General features: G+C 45.4%; 1 protein-coding gene across 1 annotated transcript in view; it reads right to left on the bottom strand.

The window, feature by feature from the left end:
- CACNA2D3 (calcium voltage-gated channel auxiliary subunit alpha2delta 3) overlaps positions 1-27,863 on the bottom strand; it is a 959,782-nt gene that overhangs the window by 279,853 nt on the left and 652,066 nt on the right. The window contains exon 18 of the mRNA XM_040407724.1: positions 15,020-15,103. Within this exon, the coding sequence (XP_040263658.1) occupies positions 15,020-15,103 (84 nt within the window). The remainder of the gene's footprint in view (positions 1-15,019; positions 15,104-27,863) is intronic.

Genomic DNA, 27,863 nt, shown 5'->3' with positions numbered 1-27,863 from the left:
TAAATCTCACCCAGAAATTGGTGAATTTCACTTGAAAATTTAAGACAAATTAGTGATTTTTTTTTACATGTTTACTAGGTATAGCAGTGGTATATCACACCCAAAAATTGGTAAATTTCACCCAAAAATGTAACAGACAAATTAGTGAATTGTTAATACCTGTCTACTAGGTAAAGCAGTGGTATATCACACCCAAAAATTGGTGAATTTCACGCGAAAATGTAACAGACAAATTAGTGAAATGACATAAAATAAGATAAAATCCGTACAAATAAATAAAAAAATTTGATTTATGAGGTGGAGGTCCATATGGAGTAGGAGTTTGAGGAGGCGGTGGACGTAGCGGTGTAGGTGGAAGCAGCGGTGGAGGAGGACGAAGTAGCCAACACTGGTTTTTGGTTTACATTTTTTTTAATATTTTTTTTTTATTAGGGTACACTCCAAAAGAGTGTGAAATATCCAAAATACAAGAATGAGCAATTGCGCTGTAGTATAACAATGGCTGGTTAAGGCCGGTATACATGTCTATTCTGCACAAGGTATGGACAAGTCCTGTGGGATCCATGCCTGGTTCATTTTAATGAACGTGAGCTTGTCCACATTGGCTGTGGACAGGCGGCTGCGCTTGTCTGTGATAACGCCCCCTGCCATGCTAAAGACACGCTCAGATAATACACTGGCTGCCGGCAGGCCAGCACCTCCAAGGCGTAAAAAATGGCAAGCTCAGGCCATGTGACCAATTTGGAGACCCAGAAGTTGAAGGGGGCAGACCCGTCATTCAGTACGTGTAGGCGTGTGCACCCATACTGCTCCACCATGTTGGTGAAATGCTGCCTCCTGCTAACCTACCCTCGGAGCCACTTGTGAATGACTGTCCGGAAACCCTATGAAATGATCCCTCTTCCTCCTCCTCCTCCTCCTGTGCCACATCCTCTTCCATCATCGCCAGCAGCGTTTTTTCAAGGAGGCATAGAAGTGGGATAGTAACGCTGAGAACGGCGTTATCGACACTGGCCATGTTGGTGGAGTACTCAAAACAGCACAACAAAGAACACAGGTCTCGCATGGAGGCCCAGTCATTGGTGGTGAAGTGGTGGTGAAGTGGTGGTGTTCCGCAGAGCGACTCACCTGTGCGTGCTGCAGCTAAAACTCCACTATCGCCTGCTGCTGCTGGCCAGCATGTGCAAGGTGGAGTTACACCTTGTGGGCACGTTGCATATGAGGAGGTGAGCGGGAAGGCCAAAGATACACTGCAGCACTGACAGGCGAGCAGCAGCAGGGTGAGAATGCCGAAAACGCGCACAGAGGGCCCGCACTTTATGCAGCAGCTCTGACATATCAGGGTCATTTTTAAGGAATCTCTGCACCACCAAATTCAGCACATGCGCCAGGCAAGGGATGTGATTTAAACCGGCTAGTCCCAGAGCTGCTACGAGATTTCGCCAATCATCACACACCACCAGGCCGGGCTTGAGGCTCACTGGCAGCAACCACTCATCGGTCTGTTGTTCAAGGCCCGTCCACAGCTCCTGCGCGGTGTGGGGTTTGTCCCCCAAACAGATAAGTTTTAAAACAGCTTGCTGTCCCTTACCCCTGGCTGTGCTGAAGTTGGTGGTGAAGGTGTTACGCTGACCGGATGAGGAGCCGGTAGAGGATGAGGAAGCGGAGTAGGAGGAGGAAGCAACAGGAGGCAAACTGAAGCGCCCTGCAATTTTCAGTGGTGGAAGGACATGCGCCAAACTGCTATCTTCCTCAGGCCCAGCCGCCACCGCATTTACCCAGCGTGGAGATATAACGTCCCTGACCATGCTTACTTGTCCACGTATCCATAGTGAGGTGCACCTTGCCACAGATGGCGTTGCGCAGTGCACACCTGATTTTGTCCCCCACTTGGTTGTGCAGGGAAGGGATGGCACACCTGGAAAAGTAGTGGCGGTTGGGTACGACGTACTGTGGGACAGCCACATAAGGCTTTTAAAACTCTCCGTCTCCACCAGACGAAATGACAGCATTTCAAAGGGCAGTCATTTTGAAATGCTGGCATTCAGGGCCAGGGATCATGGGTGGGTAGGGGGGTACTTCCTCTTCCGCTCCAGTGTTTGGGAGATGGAGAGCTGAACGCTTCTGTGGGACATTGTGCAGATGCTTGGTGACCCAGATGGTGGTGTTGCTGGCAGATCCTATGTTTGCGGGGTGGCAGGTGGCACTGTCACTCCAGAGGTGGATGAGGAGGCAGAGAATGCAGCAGAAGAGGAAGCAGGAGGAGCCAGAGACCTTTCTTGGTTTTTGAGGTGTCTACTCCACTGCAGCTCGTGCTTTGCACTTGCCTGGTCATGCAGGTTGTGCTCAGGTTGAGAACGTTTATGCCTCGCTTCAGGCTCTGATTGCACAGCGTGCAAACCACTCGTGTCTTGTTGTCAGCACATTGTCTGAAGAACTGCCATGCCAGGGAACTCCTTGGAGCTGGCTTTGGTGTGCTCGGTCCCTTGCTGCGGTGGGCAGTAGCAGGCGTACTGTCTAGGGGATGGCCGCTCCGCTTTTGCATCCTGCCCCCTCTTCTGCTGTGCTGGTGGCTCTGTGCGACCACCGCCTCTTCCTCCGAACTACAATGGTCACTCGCATGACCTTGATTCCATGTGGGGTCGAGGACTTCATCGTACTCCACATCATCTTCCACCCAGTCTTCACCCCTGCCCTCCTTGTCGGTCTGCACACTGCAGAAAGCCACAGCAGTTGGCACCTGTGTTTCGTCATCATCCGAGACGTGTTGCGGTGGTCCTCCCATATACTCATCTTGAAACATAAGTGATTGGGCATCGGTGCACTCAATCTCTTCCACTTCTGGGGCAGGGCTAGGTGGATGGCCCTGGGAAACCCTGCTAACAGAGTCATCGAAAAGCAGAAGAGACTGCTGCATGACTTGGGCCTCAGATTGCTTGGCTGATTTGCAAGGGGGTGAGGTGAAAGACTGATGGACATCAGCTACAGGTGCCAACTCTGATCTTTCACAGGAGACTGGGTGGGAGACAATGTAAAGGAACTGGAGGCACTGTCAGCAGCCCAATCTACTATCGTCTGTATTTGTTCTGGCCTCACCATTCGTAGAGCCGCACCAAATACAGCTGAAGGTTCTGTCACCTACTCGCACCTGAGGAAGGTGTTTCACTTGTGTGTGTAGCTGGCACAGATCGACCACATCCTCTCCCTGCAACAGGAGCTCCACCAGGAGCAGCACGACCGGGGCCACGTCCCTTATTTGACGCTCTCCTCATATTTCTCAAATTTAGAATCTTGCCCAAAATGGGTGTTTTTTTAATAACAGAATAGAACAACAGTATCTAACGTGTGTATCTCACAATGACATTTGCAGCAAAGGCTGCAAAATTTAGATTTTTGCCCTAAATGGGTGTTTTTTTAATACCAGAATAGCACAGCAGTATCTAAATGGTGTATCTCACACGTACAGATGTAGACTAGGCCGCAAATTAAGATTTTGGCCCAAAATGGGTGTTTATTTAATACCAGAATAGCACAGCAGTATGTAAAGGGTGTATCTCACAATGTCAGATGCAACAAAGGCTGCAAAATTAAGATTTTTGCCCTAAATGGGTGTTTTTTTTTATAGCAGAATACAACAACAGTATATAAAGGTGTATCTCACAAGGACATATGCAGCAGAGGCTGCAAAATTAAGATTTTTGTCCTAAATGGGTGGTTTCTTTTTATACCAGAATAGCACAGCAGTATCTAAGCGTATATCTCACACGTACAGATGCAGACAAGGCCGCAAATTAAGATTTTTGCCCTAAATGGGTGTTTTTTTTAATAGCAGAATATAACAACAGTATCTAAAGGGTGTCTCTCACAATGACAGATGCAGCAAAGGCTGCACAATTAATTTTTTTGCCCTAAATAGGTGTTTTTTTAATAGCAGAATAGAACAACAGCATCTAAAGGGTGTATCTCACACGTTTTTGCCCTAAATGGGTGTTTTTTAAAACCCAGAAATGTATTGAACTATTTAAAGCTTGTTTTAACAATCACAGATGCAGCAAAGGCACTTTGTACTTTGGCCAAAAAGGGTGTTTTTTTTTATAACAGAATATGACAGGAGTATATAACGCTTGAATTTCACACTGACAGATGCAGACAAGGCCGCAAATTAAGTATTTTACCCAAAATGGGTGTTTTTTTTTATACCAGAATAGCACAGCAGTATCTAAAGTGTGTATCTCACACTGACAGATGCAGACAAGGCCGCAAATTAAGTATTTTGCCCTAAATGGGTGTTTCTTGAAACCCAGAAAATTATAGCTGTATTTCTAGCTTAAATTGCACACTGACTAATGCGGCAGAGGCTCAAGATGGGTGTTTTTTTTAAAAGCCTGAAAGTTAATGAAGTATTTCAAGCTTGTTTTTAACTCTAACAGATGCAGCAAAGGCTGCAATATTAAGTACTTTGCCCAAAAAGGGTGTTTTTTTATAACAAAATATGACAGCAGTATATAACGCTTGAATTTCACACTGACAGATGCAGACAAGCCGCAAATTAAGTATTTTGCCAAAAATGGGTGTTTTTTGAATAACGTAATATGACAGCAGTATATAACACTTGAATTTCACACGTACAGATGCAGCAAGGACTGTAAAATTAAGTATTTTGCCCAAAAAGGGTGTTTTTTAAAACCCAGAAAATTATAGCTGTATTTCTAGCTTAAATTGCACACTGACTAATGGGGCAGAGGCCCAAGATGGGTGTTTTTTAAAAGCCAGATTATTATTGCAGTATTTCAAGCTTGGATTTCAATGTCACAAAAGCACATATGCAGTGCTGGTGCACTGAGCTTGCATAAAATGGCCGCCGCCGCCAGGGGCGTCGTTAGGTCAAAACATTCGGGGCTGGAGCCCCGAATGTTTTTTTCAGTGCCCCGAATGTTTATGCTGGCCGGGAAGAGCTATACTCACCTTTTACTTCCTGGTCCTCGGCGCTCCACTGTGAAGGCTGCACAGCAGACTATACTAGAGGATTACCGAGTGGTGAAGAGCAGCAGCATCCGGAGCAGGAACTGTAAGTGTTTTTTTTATTTTATTTTATTTAGGGGCTGATGGAGGCACTGGGGGATGAAGAGGGGCACTGGGGGCTGAAAAGAGGCTGCTGGGGGGCTGATATGGGGCATTGGGGGGCTGATATGGGGCACTGGGGGGCTGATGTGAGGCACTTGGGGGCTGAAGAGGGGCATTGGGGCTGATGTGAGGCACTGGGGGGGCTGAAGAGGGGCATTGGGGGCTGATGTGAGGCACTGGGGGGCTGAAGAGAGGCTGCTGGGGGGCTGAAGAGGGGCACTGGGGGCAGATATGAGGCACTGGGGGGCTGAAGAGGGGCATTGAGGGCTGATGTGAGGCACTGGGGGTTTAAGAGAGGCTGCTGGGGGCTGATATGAGGCACTGGGGACTGATATGAGACACTGGGGGGCTGATATGAGGCACTGGGGGGCTGATATGAGGCATTGGGGGCCTGAAGAGGGACACTGGGGGGCTGATATGAGGCACTAGGGGGCTGATATGAGGCACTGGGGGGCTGATATGTGGCACTGGGGGGCTGATATGAGACACTAGGGGGCTGATATTTGGCACTGGGGACTGATATGAGGCACTGGGGGGCTTAAGAGGGACACTGGGGGCTGTTATGAGGCACTAGGGGGCTGTTATGAGGCACTGGGGGACTGTTATGAGGCTGCTGGGGGGCTGATATGAGGCACTGGGACCTTATATGAGGCACTGGGGGGCTGAAGATGGACACTGGGGGGCTGAAGATGGACACTGGGTGCTAAAGAGGGGCACAGGGGGCAGATATGAGGCACTGGGGCTCTTATCTGAGGTCTGATTGGGGGTCATTCACATTGGGGTCTGATCTGAGGTCTTATTGGGGTCTTATTAACATTGGGGGTCTTATTGGGGCTGTCAGCTGAGGTCTAATTAACAGTGGGGGTCTGATTGGTGGTCTGACCTCGGGTGTAATGAAAAATATTTTTTTCTTATTGTCCCCCTCTAAAACCTAGGTGCATCTTATGGGCCGGAGCGAAAAATACGGGTAAGTTTAGAAAATGAGTTCAAAACTTCTGTCACTTCGGTCTGAAAATCTGAACTCATGCCCGCGCAGCCTGCAAGTAGCGGAACAAGTACAAGGGGGGTTGATGGGTTACAACTTCTGTGATTAGTTTATAGTTGGGGGGTTTGCTTCATTTTAAATTAGGCTGACCATAGGTTAGGATTATCTGTGGGGTTGCCCAGACGGCTAGGCCCTTCACTGTAGTTATTAACCCCTTTCAGCAGTCCCCCATTCACTGAAGGGGTGACTGCTGAAAAGGGTTAATAACTACTGTGAAGGCCCCCGATGCCGATGAGGGCGTGGCTTCGTTGGGTGGGGACGTGGCTTCACGTGGGCTCGTGCCCCGGATGTCTTTAGACCCTAGCAACGCCCCTGGCCGCCGCCCACCTAACTAACAGACAGATAAAAGTTATTTTTCTCTGTCGCTGGGCTCAGGGCAGGGTAAAAAGATTGTGCACGGCACCCACACAACTAAATCTATGTAGATCGCTGAGTTCAATTGCAGCTCTGATTAAAGTTTCTTTCCTATTCTCTCCCTCACAGCATCAGCATCCTCTCCCTACACTAGTAACAGCAGAGTGACGTGCAGCGCTACATGACTCCAGCTTATATAGAGGCTGGGTCACATGCTGCACTGGCCAATCACAGTCATGCCATTAGTAGGGCACAGAGTTAAACGCTTGTCGATTGGCTGCTCTGCAGCCTTTCAAAAAGCGCCAATAAATCCCCAAACACCAAACCCAAACCCAAACTTTTACTGAAATGTTCAGGTTCGGGTCCGGGGTCCAAAAATCCTAAAGTTCGGTACGAACCTGAACTTTACAGTTCAGGTTCGCTCAACCCTAATCATCATCAAAACATTCCATGTCTTATACCAGTTCTGATCCATAAACGACACATCTAAATCTCTTTTATCTGCTCTATCTGGGCAAAGTTTGGAAAGCATAAGAATACTCATCCATTCTCCTTCTATGACTCACTATGTAAATGATCTCATGCCGAGACTTGCACGTGAACCCAGATTGGTGCCACTTATCCTATCCTCAAATGTTTCTCCAAATGAACATTTGCAAAGGATTAAAAAGGAATTTTAGCCATGACAAACTCTGAAGATTAAAGAAGGAGACTTGTCTACGACTGAAGTGATCTAGTACCGGTGGGATGTTTAATGCAATCAATGATTCACAATAACAAGAACTTCTTAAGTATTTCCAAACCACTTTTAAACATGTCCCCATTGTCAAGAAGTGATGCCCCCCGGCTGCACATATTGAACAATGCCATGCATTCCTACCTAAGAATATCTTCTCTGTACCCAAATAGACTAATCGCTGACTTCATATGTAACTGTTAAGCAGAGATACATAATTTCATCCACAATATGGGTTGTATTTATCATATGTGCAACCATTGCAGCTGTACAGGGGCCTAATAGGTTGAGGGTCCCCTGCCACCTTAAAGGCATTGTACAACTTTAAATGTTTTTTGAACAGACATGGCAGAGTGGCTAATTCCGCGGTGGTGATCATGAATACCTAGTCCCCACCGCCGGGTTTCAGCTCCATTGCTCCACGGCTGCCTCCACAAGTCCTTGGTCTCTCTGGAATAAACAAAGTGTTGACAGAGGTCAATTGACTGCTGCAGGCAATCACTGGCCGCAGCAGTGACCTGTCACCCATGCGGAACGTCACTTGGTCACGTGTCACTGGCTGACAGGTAACGTGACCTCCATCAACACTATGTTGATTCCAGAGAGACCCAGGACCTGCAGAGGCAGCTGTGGAGCAATGGAGCCGAAACACAAGTTGCACAATCCTTTTGCTGTGAATTAGATTGCATGTAAAGGAATGAGGTAATGAAAATGGTTCATAATTATTTGAAGTTTATTAAAGATATGAAGCAGGGGAAGGGGGTGACTCTGTTATATGAGCTACTGAAGATCATCGGCACCATATTTTATTCTTGCACAGAGGTCCCCTGCTGCGTCCACCCCGATAATATGTATCATGTATGTACATGTTAAATGATTGATCTCTTGTCTGTTGAGACCCTAAACCTTCTTATATATTTTAGATTAAAGGCCTTGTGCAGTGCTAAGATATTGATGACCTGTGCTCAGGATAGGTCATCAATATCAGATTGGTGGGGATCCAATGCCTGGCACCCCCGCCGATCAGCTGTTTGAAGGGGTAGTGGTGCTCATGTGAGCGCTGCCTCCTCTTCAAAATTACTTGTGCGTCATCTCCTTTGTGGAAGCTGCGCAGTGTAATTACAGATTCTTCTCCTGTTTAGGTGATAGGTCATCAATATCTCAGCATTGACTGAAGAGCCCCTTTAATGTCTTCAGGTACTCGGGCAGTCTTGTGTGTATGGGTGCCTTCTGACTATCTCAAAGTAGGCAAATGTTGATCATTGGATTTCAGTTTGTCCTCCTTTCTCCATTGCAATAAACGAGGGAGGGTCAGGAGAGACAATTAGCCACTTTGGCAAAAAAATATTTTTTGCGTATGGCCAGACTACCAGGAAAAGATAAAGCGGGTCACTAATATTTTTTGGATCAAAGAAATTGAAAAAAATGCTGCCATAATACTATACATATACTGTTATTATCAGGACCGTACAGCACCTATATAATGAGTATCATACACTGAACACATAATGGTGCCATATGATGACCAAACAGCACTCATATATAGTGCCCAAATAATAAAGCTATATAGTATATAAATAATACATATATACCAAGTGGATATGAACAGGTTTTCAGCCACCGGCTGTGCTTTAGGCCTGTATTATGATTGATTTGAAGGTTAATATCTGGTATCTGGTACTGCAGCTGCTGTATTATTGGATCATCATTACAAAGAGTTTGAACAGTACATTTCCCCAAATCAATTTTCAAGCTACGCCTGAACGGAACACTTTTTGGCCGCACAGGTTTTCGTCAATGTGAACATTGCGTAACATTTTGAGCATTTGAACACACACAGCTTGAGAAGTAATGCCAGCTCCAGATGCCTCCAACTATATTTTCCCTCGAACATTTTCACCCTATAAAAAATCTGTTTAATATGATTTCAAAGACCTTTCAGTGGTGAGTAGTCCTCAAGGAAAAGTTCCAGAAACGTGGAGACTAATATAACAGAAGTTTCTTGAGGTCTGCTTAAGCCCTGTAGGGGCAGAGCAATGCTCTCAGTAATTATGACTGCAGGGAATAGGGAAACACATGCTGTAAGCCAGGAGCAAATGTCCGACATGAACAAACATATGGTGGAGCAACAAAGGTTAAGGTCCTTTTACATGGGCGGATGGTCGGGAACAATCATTCCTATTAATAGTTGTTTGGCCAGTCGTTGACCGTCCAAACATCTCAGCGATCAACCAGCAACACTTGTTTGTTGGCTGATCACTTCTTTTATGTTAAAGGGGTTATCTGATTACCTACCGTATCATCTGGATGGGTCATTGGTTTCAAATAGCTGAGCTGTTTGAGTCGATCAGTTGTTTGAGCAGGCCCAGCAGCTGATTAGTGGGAGTCCTGGGTGTTAGACCCCCACTGATCAGATGCTGATTACCTATCCAAAGGAAAGGTCATCAGTTACAAATAGCCGGATAACCCCTTTAACATAAAAGTACCACACTGCAAGGTCATGTCGCGGTTGTAGTGTGGCTGCACTGTTTAGTTGGTCTGCATCATTAAGTTGGTCTGCATCATTATTGGGCAGACTAGATGGGCCAAATGGTTCTTATCTGCCGACACATTCTATGTTTCTATGTTTCTATGTTATTAATGGCCGCACAGCACCTTGAACATCGCACAACTCAACTGGATAAATTAACCCCTTGTGTACAATTGTGGCATGACGTCTTCAATTGGAACTGTGTACTCTAAACGGTGGGGATGGGACACATCCTATGAAAGCCACCAGTTGAGTGCTGTCACTACATGGAACATGGAAACCATTCTGTTTTAGATTACTAAATGGTAGGACTTAAGCTGAAGGCCAAATTAAAAACTCCAGAACCATGGATAGGAAGTACCATCAATGATGCAGATGCTCACAGAAGGGAAAATACTGTGTATGTGTATCCCAACGAATGCAGCACACATACACAATATTTCACTTCAGGGCTGTGTGATATCAGAAAGAGAGAAAGCTTTCAATCAACACCAAGGAGTGGGGCAGGGTTTAGGAAAAAGACCCTAAGCACTTGTCGTGCTTGGGACCACCCAATGGGCACTAGCCAGCTCATCTGCATATGGGATCAAACTTAATTTTCTCTGCAACTGAACCTCCCTCAATAAACTTAAAAGGATGCCCAAATTTAAGTCCTCTACTCAACAATGGTATTACTTTCAAAGACATAATGGAGAGGATAAACTTCATTGTGCCGAATGCCAAACTTAGCTTTACTGTATTGTATACAACTGGGAACTCTGTACACACCCTATGGGTTAACAGTACAACAAATTCAGCAGTATCTCTCCCACTTCACATCTTGTTGTTGATGTTCTTTATCTCCAATGACATCAAGGCAAATCAAGATCTTCATTTGTCTTCAAGATCTATGCAGCATGAGTTGCTCCCATGACAGACCAGTTGGGACATAGGTAAAAAAGAAATATCTTCAGGGCTTTGAGTCATATGGCACAACCTAGGAGCTAGGACTCACTGGAAAAAAAAACTGCCAGGAACTGGGTTTTAAGGATATTGGTGCCTACCAGCAACTGAATACCGTTATACTGTATAGGGATATGTCCCTTGTTCCTTATCACTATACGGCTGGGTCAAAACTCAACTGGGAACTCTAGTAGCAGCCATATTAGTTGTCATTCAACTTTCACAGAAGTAGGATATAAAGTAAATATATATAGGATATAGTAAATATAAACTGATATTGTCCATAGAATTTGAACATCTTCACATAAAGTAGTGGACTGTTGAGCAGTGATTTAATTTTATTTTTTTAAGTTTTAGGGTTAAAGAGGACCTTTCATCGCTCCTGACCTGAGAAGTTAAGAAGTTATGAATGAAAGCTAGCAGTCTGCAGTAAGGGTACAGAGGGGCGGTAACAAGTTGGGGGGGGTGTACTGATTTCAATCGACACTATATAATGAAGCAAAAATGAAGACGAGCCAGTCACTTCCCCATGGTGATTACAGCTGGTCATGCTCTGTCTCTGTGGTTTGAACTGGTGCCTTGCAGTGACAGGCGACGGAGTTCAAATCTGACTAAGGCCTCTTTCACACGAGCGTGACGGATTAGGTCCGGATGCATTCAGTGAAACTCGCACCATTTTACAAGCAAGTTCAGTCAGTATTGTCTGCGATTGCGTTCATTTTTTTCCGCGCGGATGCAATGTGTTTTTCACTGAAGCCCCATTCACCTCTATGGGGCCAAGACTGCGTGAAAAACGCAGAATATAGAACATGCATCGCACCCGCGTGGAAGACTCGCTCGTGTGAAAGAGACCTAAGAGTGACATCTATATGCAGTTTGTATGTTCTCCCTATTTTTGTGTAGACTTCTACAAGTTATTATTTTTTACTCCAAATATCTACTGATAGATTAAAGGATATTTCTTTGAGTACAATATTAGTGGCCTATTATTATTATTATTATTTATTATTAAAGTGCCATTCATTCCATAGCGCTGTACATATGATGAGCGGTGCACATACATAATACAGACAATTGCACTAATCATAAACAAGACAAGTTACAAACTGGTACAGAAGGAGAGAGGGCCCTGCCTGTGAGGGCTTACAATCTACATGGTATGGGTGAAGGACACAGTAGGTGCGAGTTAAGTTGGTCATGGCGGTATAGAGGCAGCGGGGTCACTGGTTGTAGGCTTGTCTGAAGAGGTGGGTTTTCAGGTTTCTTTTGAAGGATTCCAATGTAGGTGAGAGTCTGATATGTTGGGGTAGCGAGTTCCAGAGTATTGGGGATGCACGGGAGAAATCTTGGAGTCGATTGTGGGAAGAGGCAATAAGAGGAGAGGAGAGAAGGAGGTCTTGTGAGGATCGAAGAATGCGTGTGGGGATGTATCGGGAAAGTAGCTCAGAGATGTAGGGAGGGGACAGGTTATGGACGGCCTTGTATGTATTTGTTAGTACTTTGAAGTCAATTCGCTGGGCAATGGGGAGCCAGTGAAGGGATTGGCAGAGGGGAGAGGCAGAGGAGTAATAGGGGGAGAGGTGGATTAGTCGGGCAGCAGAGTTGAGGATAGATTGGAGAGGTGCGAGAGTGCTAGATGGAAGGCCACAGAGGAGAATGTTGCAGTAGTCTAGGCGAGAGATAATGAGGGCATGTACAAGAATTTTCACAGATTCAAAGTTAAGGAAAGCACGGATGCGGGAGATGTTTTTGAGTTGGAGGCGGCAGGTGGTGGAAAGAGCTTGGATTTGCGGTCGGAAGGAAAGTGCAGAATCCAAGGTCACTCCAAGGCAGAAGACTTTGTTGACCGGGCAGAGTGTGCAGCCATTGATCATGAAAGATAGGTCTGTTGAGGGGGTTGAACAAGATGGGGGAAAGATTATGAATTCTGTCTTATCCATGTTAAGTTTTAGAAAGCGAGAGGCGAAGAAGGATGATATAGAAGATAGGCATTGTGGGATTCTTGATAGTAAGGTGGTGATTTCTGGACCAGAGAGGTAGATTTGTGTGTCGTCAGCGTAGGAGTGATACTGAAAGCCATGGGACTCTATGAGCTGTCCCAGGCCAAAGGTGTAGATAGAGAAGAGCAGGGGTCCTAGGACAGAGCCTTGCGGGACACCAACAGAGATGGAATGAGACGAGGAGGTGGTGCGAGAGTGGGAGACGCTAAACGTCCGGTCTGTGAGGTATGATGTGATCCAGAAGAGGGCCAGGTCGGTGATGCCAAGAGATGAGAGAGTTTGCAACAGAAGGGAGTGGTCAACAGTGTCGAAGACAGAGGACAGGTCAAGGAGAAGGAGGACAGAGTATTGTTTCTTGGTTTTGGCTGTCAGTAGGTCATTGGTGACTTTGGTAAGGGCAGTCTCGGTTGAGTGGTGGGGTCGGAAGCCAGATTGTAGGCGGTCAAAGAGGGAGCAGGAGGAGAGGTGGGAGGACAGTTCTGAATGGACATGTTGTTCAAGTAGCTTTGAGGCATACGGAAGAAGTGATATGGGGCGATAACTGGACAAGGAAGATGGGTCAAGTGAAGGCTTTTTGAGGATGGGTGTAATAGTAGCATGTTTAAAAGCAGAGGGGAAGACACCAGAGTTTAGTGATAGGTTGAAGAGATGAGTTAGGGCTGGGATAAACACTGTGGTGAGGTTAGGGATGAGGTGGTATGGGATTGGGTCAAGTGCACAGGTGGTCAGATGAGATTTGGAGAGTAGAGTGGAGAGTTTTTCTTCTGTAATGGTGGAGAAGCAGGTTTTGGGAGAAGGGGACCGAGCCGTTGTGTAGAGGGTCTGTGGGGACTGTGTGGTGAAGCTTTCTCTGATGTTGACTATCTTTTGTTTGAAATATTTGGCAAAGTCCTCAGCTGAGAAGAGAGGAGAGGGTGGGGGCGCTGGGGGGCGGAGAAGGGAGTTAAAAGTGCTAAAAATTTGTTTAGGGCTGTGTGACAGGGAAGATATGAGAGATGAGAAGTAAGCCTGTTTTGCATCAGCGAGTGAGGATTTAAATATGAGGAGGGATTGCTTGTATGCGGTGAAATGATCATTTGAATGGGATTTCTTCCATTGCCGCTCAGCAGCCCTGGAAGCTTGTCTGAGTTTTTTGGTCAGGTTGGTGTGCCAGGGTTGTCTGTTGATTTTTCGGGTTTTGTTGTGTGTGAGGGGGGCAACAGTGTCCAGAGCTGTACTTATTGTGGTGTTATATAGGGTGGTAGCAGCTTCTGGGTCTAGGAGGGAACAGATGGTAGAGAGTGGGAGAAGAGAGTCGGAAAGCAAGTGAAAGTCGAGATGTTTAAGGTTCCTGCGGGGGTGTGTTAGTGTGTGGCCCGGGGGAGCATCAGAAGAGACCAGTGAAGAGAAGGTGAGTAGGTTGTGGTCGGATAGGGGGAGAGGCGAATTAGAAAGGTTAGATAGGGAGCAGAGGCGGGTAAAGATCAGATCCAGAGTGTGACCATCTCTGTGGGTGGGAACTGAAGACCACTGTGATAGGCCGAAGGAGGAAGAGAGTGACAGGAGTTTAGAGGCCTATCATTAGGATAGCTCATCAGAATCTGATCGGTGGGGTCTGACTCCTGGCACCCCCACCAATCTTCTGTTTGAAGAACCTGGGGAGCTCTGGTGATGTCACGTTCATCGGTCACAGGGCCTATTTGCAGCTTATTCCCATTCAAGGGAATGAGCTTGGGCAGCAATTTCAAGCACAGCCGCTATGAATTGAACGGCACTATCTTTGGTATGCTGTGAGGAGGCCACAGCCTCTTCAAACAGCTGATTGGTGACAGTGCCGTGTGTCGTTCCCCAACGGATCAGATACCGGATCAGATATCTTGAGGATAGGTCATCAATATTGTAATCCTGGAAAACCCTTTTACTTTGGAATTAAGAGTGAAATACCCGATAGGAATAGTGAGTGATGACATGCATGTACAGTGGCATAAAAAAATGTTGGCATTACATAAATAATAAATATAAAATTGCAGCAGGACATATCACAACCATATTCTTAGTAGGGACTTTTTTTTAGATGAAGAATGGGACAACCTCTTTAGGCTAATTTTTCTAGCTCTCATAGGAATGCACAACTGTCACACCATTATGCATTTATACAACTGCAACACTGAGACATGCTGAAATATAAATCTATTGAATTAATATTGAATATATTGAAGTAATGTCAAATTCCCACAAATTGAATGCAGTGAAAGATGCACACTTTGGGTCATCACACATACCGCACAAGACATGTCTCTAACACCTACCACATCATCTCGGTCTTCCCACTCTACTTCAGATAAGTCCACACTGCTGTAATTTGGTTTCCTGCGTTTTTTTCCTTCTTCATACTATAAGAAAAGAACATAATGGTGTAAGGGTCTAAAGAAGAAAGAAGGCAAAATATCATGAAATACTACAGTATGTATAATGTTACTCTAGGCTCCAAACATATTTCAGTGATGGGCTCTATTGGCAGTTCCATCACTTTGACAACAATGGACACCAGGGTGAAATCCTTGATGGATGCAATTATGAGTCAATGGACTATCTGAGGGGTTATCTGAGAATTTCATATTGATGGCCTATTCTCAGGATAGGTCATCAATATCACATCAACGCGGGTCTGACACCTGGGACCCTCGCCTATCAACTGTATGAAGAGGCAGCGGCACTCCGAGAGCACTTAGGCCTCTTCCTAGGCCATGTGATGTCACTGTACATGAGTCAGGCTTAGTAACGGCTCAGTTCCATTTAAGTGAATGAGGCTGAGCTGTGATACCAAGTACAAGCACTATCAAATGGATGGTGATGTGCTTGGTGGGCTATGAGGAGGTTGCAATGCTGACCACAGTGCTGCAGTATCCTCAAACAGCTGATCGACGGGGGTGCCATAAGTCGGACCCCCGCCGATCTCACATTGATGACCTATCCCGAGGATAGGCCATCAGTCTGAAAATCCAGGAGAACACCTTCACGATGGATCCTGCATAACATTGTGGCTTTCATAATGAACAGACCTGGATGTGAGCAGAGCCTCAGACCTATATATTCCATGACACCCTTTTCTCCTACACAGAGTGGTAGACCAACCCTGAAACCCAGCATCATTGTCAACATGTTGTGTACATTCCAAAAATGATGTACTCGGGACATGATCACTTTAGATTTTAAAAATTTATTTTGGGTTGTATTTTTACATGTCGAAGAAATATTTTAGTGCTGTTAGCGAATCAAAGTGTTTTCTAAAGTCAGAGCATACATATGTAATACATTTCAGCTGGCACTTTGCCTTGAAGTCTAGACTGCAATTAGGTAGGGCAATCTATATTTTTTTGGCCAGCAAGCTTCATTGGGTCATTACGGTATTAATTTTGGATACTTCAGAACGCAGAAGTACTGACACCTCTCTAGGAAAACAAGGATGTGGGAGTGTTATTTTTAAGAAGATTTAGACCACAATGCTTTGCCTGATGAGTCCGGAGGTTGTCTGTAGTGTTTTCGTGAATTTAAGGTTTTTAGCGCTATGTAAGTGACTCATCTAAGAACCTTTGCAAATATAGATAATTTTTTATTTATTCTGGAACTGTATTATATTTCTGTCTATTGTATCTACACATTTGCCCTTCCTGAACTTGGGAGTTGTTTGAGTTATATGTGTCTATATTTGGTCACCCAGTGGTTCTGATGTGAATTAAAACATGTCAAGTGTGTTGCCAGCATGTCACAATAACATATTGAATTTAGATTGTGAGAGTGCTTCGTACATTATAAAGACAGGAGAAGTGTACAGAGTGGACTCAGGATCTGAGCCTGAAAACTGCGTTTGGCAGGAAGGGGGTTTATGACATTTGCAGAAAGGTAAAGGTGAGCACATATCTATCTAACTATTTATCTATCTATCTAAATTAGAAAAATTCCACGGCACTCCAAAAAAGTAAAAAGTAATGTTCTTTAATAACTAAAAAGCGATGTTTCAGTCCTCTTACTGGGACTTTTCTCAAGCAGTCACTGCTGCAGAAAAGTCCCAGTAAGAGGACTGAAACATCACTTTTTGGTAATTAAAGAACAATACTTTTTACTTTTTGGGAGTGCAGTGAAATTTATTTACTTGGACGTTGGATCGCTTCCGCAGCCACTGGCGCATCACTACTATTTAATCACTGTGCCGCTAACATCACTTGAAAGTATTTATCTATCTGTCTATCATCTACCTATACATCTACCTGTCTACCTATGCATCGATCTAGCTATGTATCTGTCTAGCTACATATATATCCATGCATCCCTTTTTCTATAGTAATTTGTCTACATAATGTTAAAATCAATCCAATCCTTAGAATTATACTTGTTACAGGCAGCGGGTGTAGAACCATGCTCCTGGCAGTCCCCTGGTTTTCACACTTTAAACACTATACAGGGATCTGGACTTCGCTGCGGGGGAGCCACCAGGCCACTATCTCTTGGAATTGTCCAGGTGTGGTTGGTAGCTGACTCATTGGGTCACAGACACCGGTGTGAAACACCAAGGGATCAGGCAATACACATAGTTAGGAAACAGGCATAGGTCAGGGCAGGAAGAATTTATTGAAATCTGTAAAACTAGTGCAAAGTCAGGGCTAGTGGCAAAGTGTCAATACAGTAAACAGGTTAAGGTATGATCAAGCAGTGGAGGGTCAGAATTGGTAAACAGGCAGAGCTTGGTACACGGGCAGACAAACAGAACATCACACGGTCACTAAACACTAGTAAGTAGTGTTGGGCGAGCATTCTCAGCCAAACACTCATTTCACTTGAGCATCGTGCTGCTCGGCACATCGTGGTGTTCGGCTGAATACTGCGTGTGCTCGAGCGCAATGCTCGAGTCTCCCCCCCGCACATTTGTTGGCTGCTACGCAGCCAATAAACGTGCAGGTAGTACTGCCATTCACTGTAATACAGTAGCATTACAGTGATTGGCTGGCTGGAAAGAATCATCGGGTGCTATATAGCACCCGATGACACGTGTTCAGCTCAGTCTTAGTCAGGGAGAGCTGGAGAGCAGAAGGGAGAGATAGTGTAGGGAGTGAAATAAGAATATTTTAGCTTTTATACTTGTTATAGACCCAAAAGTACTTTTAAGGACTATAGTTGTATCTTGCAGCAAAATATATATATATATATTAGTGCAATTGTTTGGCCGCTGCAGACAACGACTTTATCTGCGCTACATCTCCAGTATAACGTTAGCGCATCCGAAATATCAGTGACATTCAGTGTCATTTTTTTTCGCCGCTGGTGACAGCGACATTATCTGCGCTACATCTCCTGTGTAACGTGTGCGCAGCCTAAAAATATCTGTGACATCCAGTGTACTTTTCCTGTAGACGGTGTCCGCTGCCGACTGTTACATTACCTGCGCTACATCTCCTGTATAACGTTTGTGTATTCGAAATATCAGTGACATTCAGTCAAATTTTTTTTGCTGCTGGTGGCAGCGACATTACCTGCTCTACATCTCCTGTGTAACGTTTGCCCATCAGAGACATTAATTCTGTGTAATTTTTTATTAGGCGGTGGTGTCAGCGACATTGCTTGCGCTATACTTCTTGTTTAACGTGTGCACATCCTAAATATCAGTGACATTCATTCAGTGTAATTTTTATTAGGCGGTGGTGACAGCGACATTACTTGCGCTATACCTCCTGTATAACGTTTGTGCATCCTAAATATCAGTGACATTCCTTCCGTAAAATTTTTTATTAGGCAGTGGTGACAGCGACATTACTTGCACTATACCTCCTGTATAACGTTTGTACATCCTAAATATCAGTGACATTCATTCAGTGTAATTTTTTTATTAGGCGGTGGTGTCAGCGACATTGCTTGCGCTATACTTCTTGTTTAACGTGTGCACATCCTAAATATCAGTGACATTCATTCAGTGTAATTTTTATTAGGCGGTGGTGACAGCGACATTACTTGCGCTATACCTCCTGTATAACGTTTGTGCATCCTAAATATCAGTGACATTCCTTCCGTAAAAATTTTTATTAGGCAGTGGTGACAGCGACATTACTTGCACTATACCTCCTGTATAACGTTTGTACATCCTAAATATCAGTGACATTCATTCAGTGTAATTTTTTTATTAGGCGGTGGTGTCAGCGACATTGCTTGCGCTATACTTCTTGTTTAACGTGTGCACATCCTAAATATCAGTGACATTCATTCAGTGTCATTTTTTAATAGGCGGTGGTGACAGCGACATTACTTGCGCTATACTTCTTGTTTAACGTATGCACATCCTAAATATCAGTGACATTCATTCAGTGTAATTTTTTATTAGGCGGTGGTGACAGTGACATTACTTGCGCTATACCTCCTGTTTAACGTGTGCGCATCCTAAAAATATCTGCGACATTATGTGTACTTTATTTGCTCATACACTTACAAAACCTGCGCTACTGTACATGTGACATACTTGCAAACATATATTTAATTTAAAGAGGACCTTTCACCATAATAAAACCTCTAAACTAACTATACAGACGTGTAGAGCGGCGCCCAGGGATCCCCCTGCACTTACTGTTATCCCCAGGCGCCGCTCCGTTCCCCGGTTATAGCCTCCGGTATCTTCATAGTTAGGCTCCACCCAGGGGAACCTGACGCCGTCTGGCCAATCACAGCGCTCAGCTCATAGCCTGGCCCTGGGTGCGGTGAAACTGTGCCTGCTGCCAGAGCACGAGAAACACACTCATCCACGATACCTAGCTTCATGTCCCAGTTTTCAGGGCGGCGCAGGACACCACTCTCGAAGTCAGACCAGTGCGAGCAGGTAGTCGGATGGATTGCAGCAGATAATGTTCCAGTCGGTTAAGCACCACCCTGTCTTCCATAAAGTCCAGTCTCAGTAGCCTCAGTAGAGTCTGGTCAACAGAATACTCACCCTGATACTCCTTCCACCTACCATGGAGAGTCTTGGCAAACAAGTGATCCCACACTCGGATATTCCGAGGAGCTATTTTCATCATCGTTCCTTAATTTGGGCCTCTTGCCAAGCCCGCTTGAAGTGGGACATGAGGAGATCTTGTGCCCTGATTCCCAAACTCTGGAGCATCCACAGTCCGAAGATGACGAAGGTGGGGAACGGCAATTAGTGTTTCAAGAGGTTCATGATGAGGATGAGACACAGTTGTCAATAACTGATGTTGTTGTTAGGTCAACAAGTCAGGAGGATGACCAGAGTGAGGAAGTGGAAGAGGAGGTGCTAGACGATGAAGTCACTGACCCAACCTGGGAAAGTGGCAAGCCGAGCGAGGACAACAGTACCGAGGGGGAGGGATACACAGCACCGCAACAGGCTGGAAGAGGCAGTGGGGTGGCAAAAGGGAGAAGGCGGGCCACATCAAACAGGCCCGCAACTGTTCCTCAGAGCACTCCCTTGCCATCGGGTAGGTGTTCCGCAGTCTGGCGTTTTTTTTTGAGGAAAGTGCGGACAATAAAAGAATTGTCATTTGCAACCTGTGCCGTAACAAAATGAGCAGAGGCATGAACACTAGCAACCTCACCACCACCAGCATGATCCGCCACATGGGATCAAAGCACCCTAATAGGTGGGCCAAACGCCTGGGTCCACAATCAGTGTCTGCGAGTCACACCACTGCCTCCTCTTCCTCTGTGTTACGTGCTGGCCAATCCCCTGTTCAAGACGCAGGCCTTGATACCTCCCACCATGCACCTGGACTTTCACAAGCACCATCAGCTAGCACATCCACTTCTGTGTCCCAGCGCAGCAAACAGATGTCTATACCCACAGACCGTAGCACTAAATGCGAATCTTTCCAAATTGCTGGCCCTGGAAATGTTGCCATTTAGGCTTGTGGAGACTGAGGCTTTCCACTGCCTGATGGCGGCGGCTGTCCCGCGGTACTCTGTCCCCAGCCACCAATATTTTTCACGGTGTGCAGTCCCAGCCTTACACCAGCATGTGTCCCGTAACAACACCCGTGCACTGACCTACGCAGTTATTGGGAATGTCCACTTACACATGGACAAGTGCTTTTGGCCAGGGACGCTACATTTCCATGATGGCACACTGGGTGAACGTTGTGGAGGCCGGTAGCAAGTCATACCCTGGGATGGCACAGGTGATACCGAAGACAAGGATTGCGGGCCCTACTTCCATCAGGGTTTCTGCCGCCACCCACGCCACCTACCTCCTCCTCCACTTCCACCTCTGAATTATCATCTTGCAGCACCAGTCAGCCATCAGTCAGTACCTGGAAGCAGTGTAGCACACTGGCGCAGAGCTGTGGCTCTCGCCACTCAACCCACAACCAGGCATGGTTGTGTCTCATAATGGCAGTAGCTTGGTGGCGGCTTTGGAGCTTGGCAAGCTCACACTCATAGCATGCCTAGCCCACATGTTCAACCTAGTGGTTCAGCGGTTTCTCAAACCCTACCCAAATTTGCCTAAGCTACTGGTGAAGGTGCGCCGCGTGTGTGCCCATTTTCGCAAGTCATCGACAGCTTCCGCCGGTCTGGCAGTGCTGCAACAGCGTTTGCAATTTCCAGCTCACCAGCTCCACGTTCCACATGTTGGCCAAGCTCTGTGAGCAGCAGAGGGCAGTAGTGAAATACCAGCTGCAACATGGTCGTCGCCTTTCCAGTCATCTTCCGCTCTTCACAAGCAACAAGTGGACATTGATGTCTGACCTCTCTGAGGTTTTACGCAACTTTGAGGAATCAACACAGATTTGAGTGGCGATAACGCTTTTATCAGCATAACCATCTCGCTTCTGTGTCTACTCAAACGCTTGCTGCTCACAATTAAGGCGGACGCTTTGCATGTTGAAGAGGTGAAATTTATGGGAAGAAAGTACACAGGATAGCCAGACCACCCTGAGTTCGTCTTCTCAGCGCGAATTGGATGATGATGATGAGGAGGAGGAGCAGGAGACGGTTGCCTCCGCTACAGAGGGTAGTAACCATGGAAATTTTATTCCATCTGTTCAGTGTGGATGGGTAGAAGAGGAGGAAGAGGATGAGGAGATTGAGAGTCATCCTCCTGATGAGGACAGTGAAGTCTTGTCTGTTAGGCACACATGGCTGACTTTATGTTAGGCTGCCTTTCCCGTGACCCTCGCGTTGTACGCATTTTGGCCAACACCGATTACTGCTGGTTCACTCTTTTCGACCCCCGCTACAAAGAAAACTTCTCATCTCTCATTCCTGTGGCTGAGAGGACGAGCAAAATGTCCTTGTGGAAAAATTGCTCCAAAAATTTCCAGCTGACAACGCTGGCTGCAGAGTACGTAGTTCCTTGGCTAACTAAGGAGGGGAGACGAGGGGAACAGACAGCAGTTCCAACAGAGGCATGGCAACACTCTCCAAGGCCTGGGACAGTTTTATGACACCCTGCCAGCACCCTCAACCTGATGCGTGGCCTAGTGTCACAAGAAGGGAAACATTTTGGAAGATGGTGAAGGAGTACATAGCAGACCGTGTCAGCCTCCTCAGTGATCCCTGTGTGCCTAGTGCTGCTGGGGGCATAATAACTGATAAGCACATCCACCTGTCAACTGAAAATGCTGACTGGTTGACTCTTATCAAAATGAACAAGGCCTGGATTGCCTCTGACTTCTCTACTCCACCAGAGGAAAGCGGCTGAATATAAAGGCATTCTAAATGTGGCTTTCATGGTGTACTGAATAGACTGTATTCCCATGCACCCCTTCCACCACTAAAAAGGGTATATGGTTCAATCTCTCTTTTCTCATCCTCCTCCTCCATCATATCAACATGCTTATTAGGCTGCCCTTGCTCATAATGTTTTAGAGGGTCAGCTCAGCAGCAGGCCCTCACCCATAATGTTTTAGAGGGTCACCAGCAGGCCCTCACCCATAATGTTTTAGAGGGTCAGCTCAGCAGCAGACCCTCACCCCTAAATTTTTAGATGGTCAGCTCGGCAGCAGGCCCTCGCCCACCAAATTTTTTAGATGGTTAGCTCGGCAGCAGGCCCTCGCCTACAAAATTTTTAAGATGGTCAGCTCGGCAGCAATCCCTCGCCCACAAAATTTTTAAGATGGTCAGCTCGGCAGCAATCCCTCGCCCACAAAATTTTAAAGATGGTCAGCTCGGCAGCAGGCCCTCGCCCACAATTTTTTTTAGATGGTCAGCTCGGCAGCAGGCCCTCGCCCACAAAAATTTTTAGATGGTCAGCTCGGCAGCAGGCCCTCACCCCTAATGTTTTAGATGGTCAGCTCAGCAGCAGACTCTCACCCCTAATGTTTTAGATGGTCAGATCAGCAGCAGGCCCTCACCCCTAATGTTTTAGATGGTCAGCTCGGCAGCAGGCCCTTGCTCCTATTGTTTTAGAGGGTCACCAGCAGGCCAGCAATCATCATTTTTCAAGGGTGTGTATGATGCCCTCCTTTATGTGTAATAAAGGGTGTATTGGAGTGCCGGGTCCTTGTAATTTTTGGCAGTCCTTTCCCTTAATGCATAGGCTTTATGAGTGTAGGAGTCCCACTATATGAACAATTGTACCACAATGTGAATGAGGCCCTCCTTTATGTGATATACAAGTTGTATCGGAGTGCCTCTTCCTTGTAATTTTTGGCAGCACTTGCACTTTATATGCAAGTTAATATACAGGAAAGAATGTTTTTCTAACAATTTTTCCTCTAAAATCGATTTTATATTCGGTTTTATGAGTATTATTGTCAGTCTGTAAAAGTGGCGTACTATTCGGACAACATCGTTCCCAGCAGCGACCTGGGAGTCCAAGATGCATCCAGACATCCTCCCCATGCTGTTCCATTTCAGTGGTGTTTCCATCAATTTCTGACCTTTTCATATGAACCAGACCTTCAGAGCAGCGGGTGCCTGGTTTAATTCTCGGGTTCTCCCATTGACTTCCATTATCCTCGGGTGCTCGGTAAAGCATCCGAGCATCCCGTTTTGTTCTACTCGAGCACCCGAGCACTTTTGTGCTCGACCAACACTACTAGTAAACTAGAAAACCTAAAGGTCAGGAACCCTCTCCTAGGGAAATCTGCCTTAAGTACTCTGAATTGTAAAGCCATTGGCTGGGAAAAACTAGGAAAGCGCCCGCATGCCCTAAGAGGAAAGCAGTACGAGCAACAATGGATGGCGGCAACAGAGCCTGCTGTTGTTGGGCAGAGGAGAGCATGCTGTCTCGGACCACCAGCATAGCAACAGATAGGGCAGTGTAAGTGACGCGTCGTCCATGCCCTCTAGGAGGGAACAGGACAGTAGCAGGCACGGGCTGTTAGTGCAACAGTACTGATATTTCGGTGGTCTCTGACCTTTCCCCAACCCTGCATGCAACAAAACAGTCCTCCTGTGGCTTACACACATCAACAGTCTTAGTCTTTTCCTATTTTCTTGTATCGAGTTCCTTTCTTGGCTGTTTTATTTCCAGAAACTGCTTACTTTATGCCAAGCGAGTTAATGATAAATGAGCGAATGTGTGTATTTATTTACCTGTGCAGTTAATGGCTGCTCAAAGGAAAGAAAACCAAAGCTTTCCAGGAAAAGTGGCTTAGCATTTACTAAAAAAAAGGAGCCCACAGTCTGTGAAATGATCAGTCATGGCACATCCTCAAAGACGGAGGCAGGGAAAAAATCATGGGAGTCGAACCCCACAGGGAGAGTTTATAGAGGAGGCCATCCCACTAACAAGACGAAACACAGTATTAGAAAGTCCCAAAATACAGTGCGGGATGACGGTCCCAGACAAAAACAGGCATTCAGGAGCACAGGAAATTCCTCCAGTTTAATAGTTGATAATTATGGTATGTTAATACTGGTCTGCCATTCAGATAGTTGAAATTCTGCATTTTATAGAGACCAGTAGCACCTGGACTGCTGAGAAATGTTTATAGGTTATCTGTGGTTCTGATAAAAGACTTAGGTATGTGACCTGATTCTACATCTCAAGTCCTGGGAATGGAGCATTCAGTCATTAGACATGTACAGACCCCCAAAATCCCACAACCAAGATAAACTAATTAAAGGCAACAATGTCCCTTTATTACCTAATATCAGGTAAAACACAGAACATACCAATGGTTTGCTGGAAGTCAATTACTTATTTTTCTAGTTGCTCCACAGCAAAATACTAAAAACTGCCACTTTATCTGCTTGCACAGAAAATTTATGTTTGCACGGTTGTTTTAGCATACTGAAAATTTAGGCGCAGGATCCGCATCAAAATTGTGCCATTTCTGTACTTTTTTTTTTAATGCTGTTTTCCATTCAAAATGGTTTTTGGTGCAGATTTTGATGGCCTCTCATGGATTACAATGCTGATGTAGGGCTTTCTGCATGATGGACCAGAAGGTCTTATTGAAATCCTGCTGTAAACACGGCGGCTCATTTCCTGCTGATCAGTTCCACTTTAAGCTGGTGAGCACATGAGAGGGGTAGGACTTACTTGAGGAGGAGGACTTAATCTTTGGGTCTTCAGGAAAGTTCCCCTTTCAGTTGGTGAGCACCTGAGCAGGTTAGGGCTTAGTTGTGGAGCAGGACTTAGCATCTTCGGGACAGAGGGGGGAGACTCCTGCTACAACTACTTGTCTTACAGGCAGACCCAAGGTATTATTATTATTATTTATTATTAAAGCACCATTCATTCCATAGCGCTGTACATATGAGAAGAGGTGTACATACATAATACAGACAATTGCACTAATCATAAACAAGACGGGCTACAAACTGGTACAGAAGGAGAGGGCCCTGCCCGTGAGGGCTTACAATCTACATGGTATGGGAGAAGGACACAGTAGGTGCGGGTGAAGCTGGTCATGGCAGTATAGAGGCAGCAGGGTCACTGGTTGTAGGCTTGTCTGAAGAGGTGGGTTTTCAGGTTTCTTTTGAAGGTTTCCACTGTAGGTGAGAGTCGGATATGTTAGGGTAGCGAGTTCCAGAGTATGGGGGATGCACGGGAGCAGTATGAGAAACATCCCCATATCATGGTGCTTGCGCCACCATGCTTCACTGTCTTCACAGTGTACTGTGGCTTGAATTCAGTGTTTGGGGGTCGTCTGACAAACTGTCTCCGGCCACTAGACCCAAAAAGAACAATCTTAATTTCATCAGTCCACAAAATGTCTCTTTAGGCCGGTCAATGTGCTCTTTAGCAAATTGTAACGTCTTTAGCACATGTCTTTTTTTCAAGAGTGGGACTTTGCGGGGGCTTCTTGCAGATAGCTTGGCTTCACATAGGCGTCTTCTAATTGTAACAGTACTCACAGGTAACTTTAGACCTTCTATGATCTTCCTGGAGCTGATTGTTGGCTGAGCCCTTGCCATTTTGGCTATTCTTCTATCCATTCCAATGGTAGTTTTTCGCTTTCTTCCACATCTTTCAGGTTTTGGTTGCCATTTTAAAGCACTTGCGATCATTTTAGCTGAGCAGCCTATCATTTTCTGCACTTCTTTATATGTTTTCCCCTCTCCAATCAACTTTTTAATCAGGGTATGCTGTTCTTCTGAACAATGTCTGGAACGACCCATTTTCCTCAGAATTTCAGAGAGAAATGCACTGTAACTAGCTTGTACAACATTTTCTGCCTTCCTTCCTTAAATAAGGGCAATAATTGCCACCTGTTTTTCAAAGAATGAATGACCTCACCCATTGAACTCCACACTGCTATTATTTTGAACACGCCTCTTTCAATTAGTGATTCAATTACCCAGAATCAGCAGCATGCATGTCATGACTGTTGGGTCTGTTGGATTTCTATTACTCTACTACACCTGCTAGTAAATTATTTGCCATGTAGAAATATAATTTCTACCAAAAACAGTGATTGATCAGGCTAGTGATGTCTGACTGCTATTATTTTGAACACAACTGTATATACACACAGAATCCGCACCAAGAATGAGCATGACACTTTTTTTCCCCCAGTAACGCAAATTGTCAATTTAGCACATGGAGAAAAATGCTCTATATGAACTACAGAGCCCATTGAAAACAATGGGAGGTGGATTGAGAGAGGATTCCATGTGGATTTTGACCCAAATTTCACAACAAAAAAGGGTCTTTACTGGTCGATTCCCTCCCCCCTCAGTAGAGTAAGTTCTGTTTTTGTGGCCTTCCATTGGTATAAGCTGTTATTTTTGCATAATCCCCTAAGCACCGGTTACTTTTTTTTTTTACCTTGCATATTCACATTATGCTACTGAGTTAGAGACTGGAAGCTTGGAATGATAATTGGCAATGCACTCTGAATAAGTAGCTAATGTTATAACTGGAACATCCCTTTAAATAATATTATATAGTATTCATTAGCATATAATGGGTAAAATAAAATAAAAAGTAAATAGACGTGTATTCGCTGACTCTTTTGCAGCAGTACCGCACCCCTTAGGCTGGGTTCAGACCTGAGCGTATTTGATATGCGCGTTTAGCAATAGTAAACGCGCGTTTGACGCGCGTTTGTGTGATTGACTGCAGTGTCCTATGGCCACAAACGCGCGTCAAAACGCCCCAAAGAAGCTCAAGAACTTGTTTGAGCGTAGGGCGTTTTTCAGCGCATTCAAACGCGCTGTAAAACGCTCAAGTGAGAACCAGGGCCATAGGGAAGCATTGGTTTTCATGTGTTGAGCGTTTTACAGCGCGTTTGAACGCGCTGTAAAACGCTCAAGTGTGAACCCAGCCTTAGATCTCCACAGTGCTCTAGAGGAACCCGGGCTTGGCTCCATCAGTTCAGTCCAACCTTCATGCTGTGAATCCTGGTCAAATCTTCTGCCACTTGTGGTTAAAAACTACAAATCTTTATTTCAAGCGCATAAAAACATCATCATGCAATACAAAAATACATAAAAAAAGCTTTTTTAAAGTTTTTTTCTATTGCATGATGATTTTTTTATGCGCTTGAAATAAAGATCCAGAGTTTTTAACCACAAGTGTCGGATGATTTGTCCAGGATTCACAGCATAATTAGCATATAATACATATTAAACACTATGCCGATAATACAGTATAAGAAACCAAGCAATGCTCACCCCGATAAAAATGTGGGTGAACGGGAACATCATAGCAGTAACAGGCTTCTTGCACTACACAATGGATTGTGTTCTTACGGCGTCGGAGCT

Source organism: Bufo bufo, chromosome 9 (assembly GCF_905171765.1).
Source record: "Bufo bufo chromosome 9, aBufBuf1.1, whole genome shotgun sequence".
Classification (NCBI taxonomy): Eukaryota; Metazoa; Chordata; class Amphibia; order Anura; family Bufonidae; genus Bufo; species Bufo bufo.
This window is presented reverse-complemented; position numbering and strand designations above follow the sequence as displayed.